We start from the raw sequence: 944 nt of genomic DNA on the forward strand, positions 1-944 counted from the left end.
CCCTGTGCCGGATGGGACACAAAGCCCTCCCCCCGCAGCCCTGGGCTCCGGGGCCGCTCACCTTCCTCCGGGCTTTAATGCGCTTGTAGACGTAGTCGGAGAAGGGGCTGCAGGGGATGAAGCGGCCGGCGCCCTGGGTCACGTGTAGGTTGCCGTCTTCCAGCATGATCTTGCCCTGGCAGATGACCACCAAAGGAGCCCCACGCAGTTCCATCCCTTCGAAGATGTTATACTCTGCAGCCTAGAGACAGGGGTGAGGGGCAATGCCATGGGTATGGGTACGGGCGTGGGAGGGCAGAAAGCGGAATGCGGCCTCCTGTGCTTGGGATCCTGCCCTCAGAGTCCCTAGACCGGATGTGCCAGGGAAGCCAGGAAAAGCTTCAGAGCACATCCACAAGCTTTCAGTGGGGAGGGCCCTGGAGATAGATGCTCGCTAAGGAAAGCCTGGAGTTCCTAGCAAAGAGAAGCATCCAATCTTTAGTAAGGTCCCGGTGGGGATGTAAACATTGTCACTGGCAGTGTTCAAGGAGAAGCAGGATAACCATCAGGGATGCTGGCCTTGGCAGTCTTAGGTCCCCGCTAACTCGAAACTCAATAATGTAATATGATACAATGTTTGAGCCAAGGCCATTCCCATCAAAAATGGGATTTCTCTCTACCTCCTTCAGTACTCAACATGTGCGAGGCATCACTGCAAAGTGGTTAAGGATGTCAGTCTGGAGTCGGGTTGTCTGGATTTGAATCCTAGTCTCACCATTGCCTTGCTGCCTAAATTATTTAATCTCTCAGCACCTCCTTTTCCTTATCTATAAAATGGGAATAATAATAGTGCCTACCTGTGGACGACTGTTATGGAGATCGAATGAATTACAAGCACAGTGCCTGAAATATAAGTGCTTAAAAACTATTAACTATTTTTACTAGCAAGTATTAAGCCCCTGCCT

The 944-nt window shown here is 51.5% G+C and overlaps 1 protein-coding gene across 1 annotated transcript in view; it reads right to left on the bottom strand.

Annotated features, from left to right (window-relative positions):
• Positions 1 to 944, bottom strand: part of DPYSL3 (dihydropyrimidinase like 3) — a 124113-nt gene that overhangs the window by 13639 nt on the left and 109530 nt on the right. The window contains exons 10-11 of the mRNA XM_019661429.1: positions 837 to 846; positions 62 to 241 (exon numbers count right to left, since the gene is read on the bottom strand). Of these exons, the coding sequence (XP_019516974.1) occupies positions 62 to 241; positions 837 to 846 (190 nt within the window). The remainder of the gene's footprint in view (positions 1 to 61; positions 242 to 836; positions 847 to 944) is intronic.

Source organism: Hipposideros armiger, unplaced genomic scaffold (genome assembly GCF_001890085.2).
Source record: "Hipposideros armiger isolate ML-2016 unplaced genomic scaffold, ASM189008v1 scaffold_11, whole genome shotgun sequence".
NCBI lineage: Eukaryota > Metazoa > Chordata > Mammalia > Chiroptera > Hipposideridae > Hipposideros > Hipposideros armiger.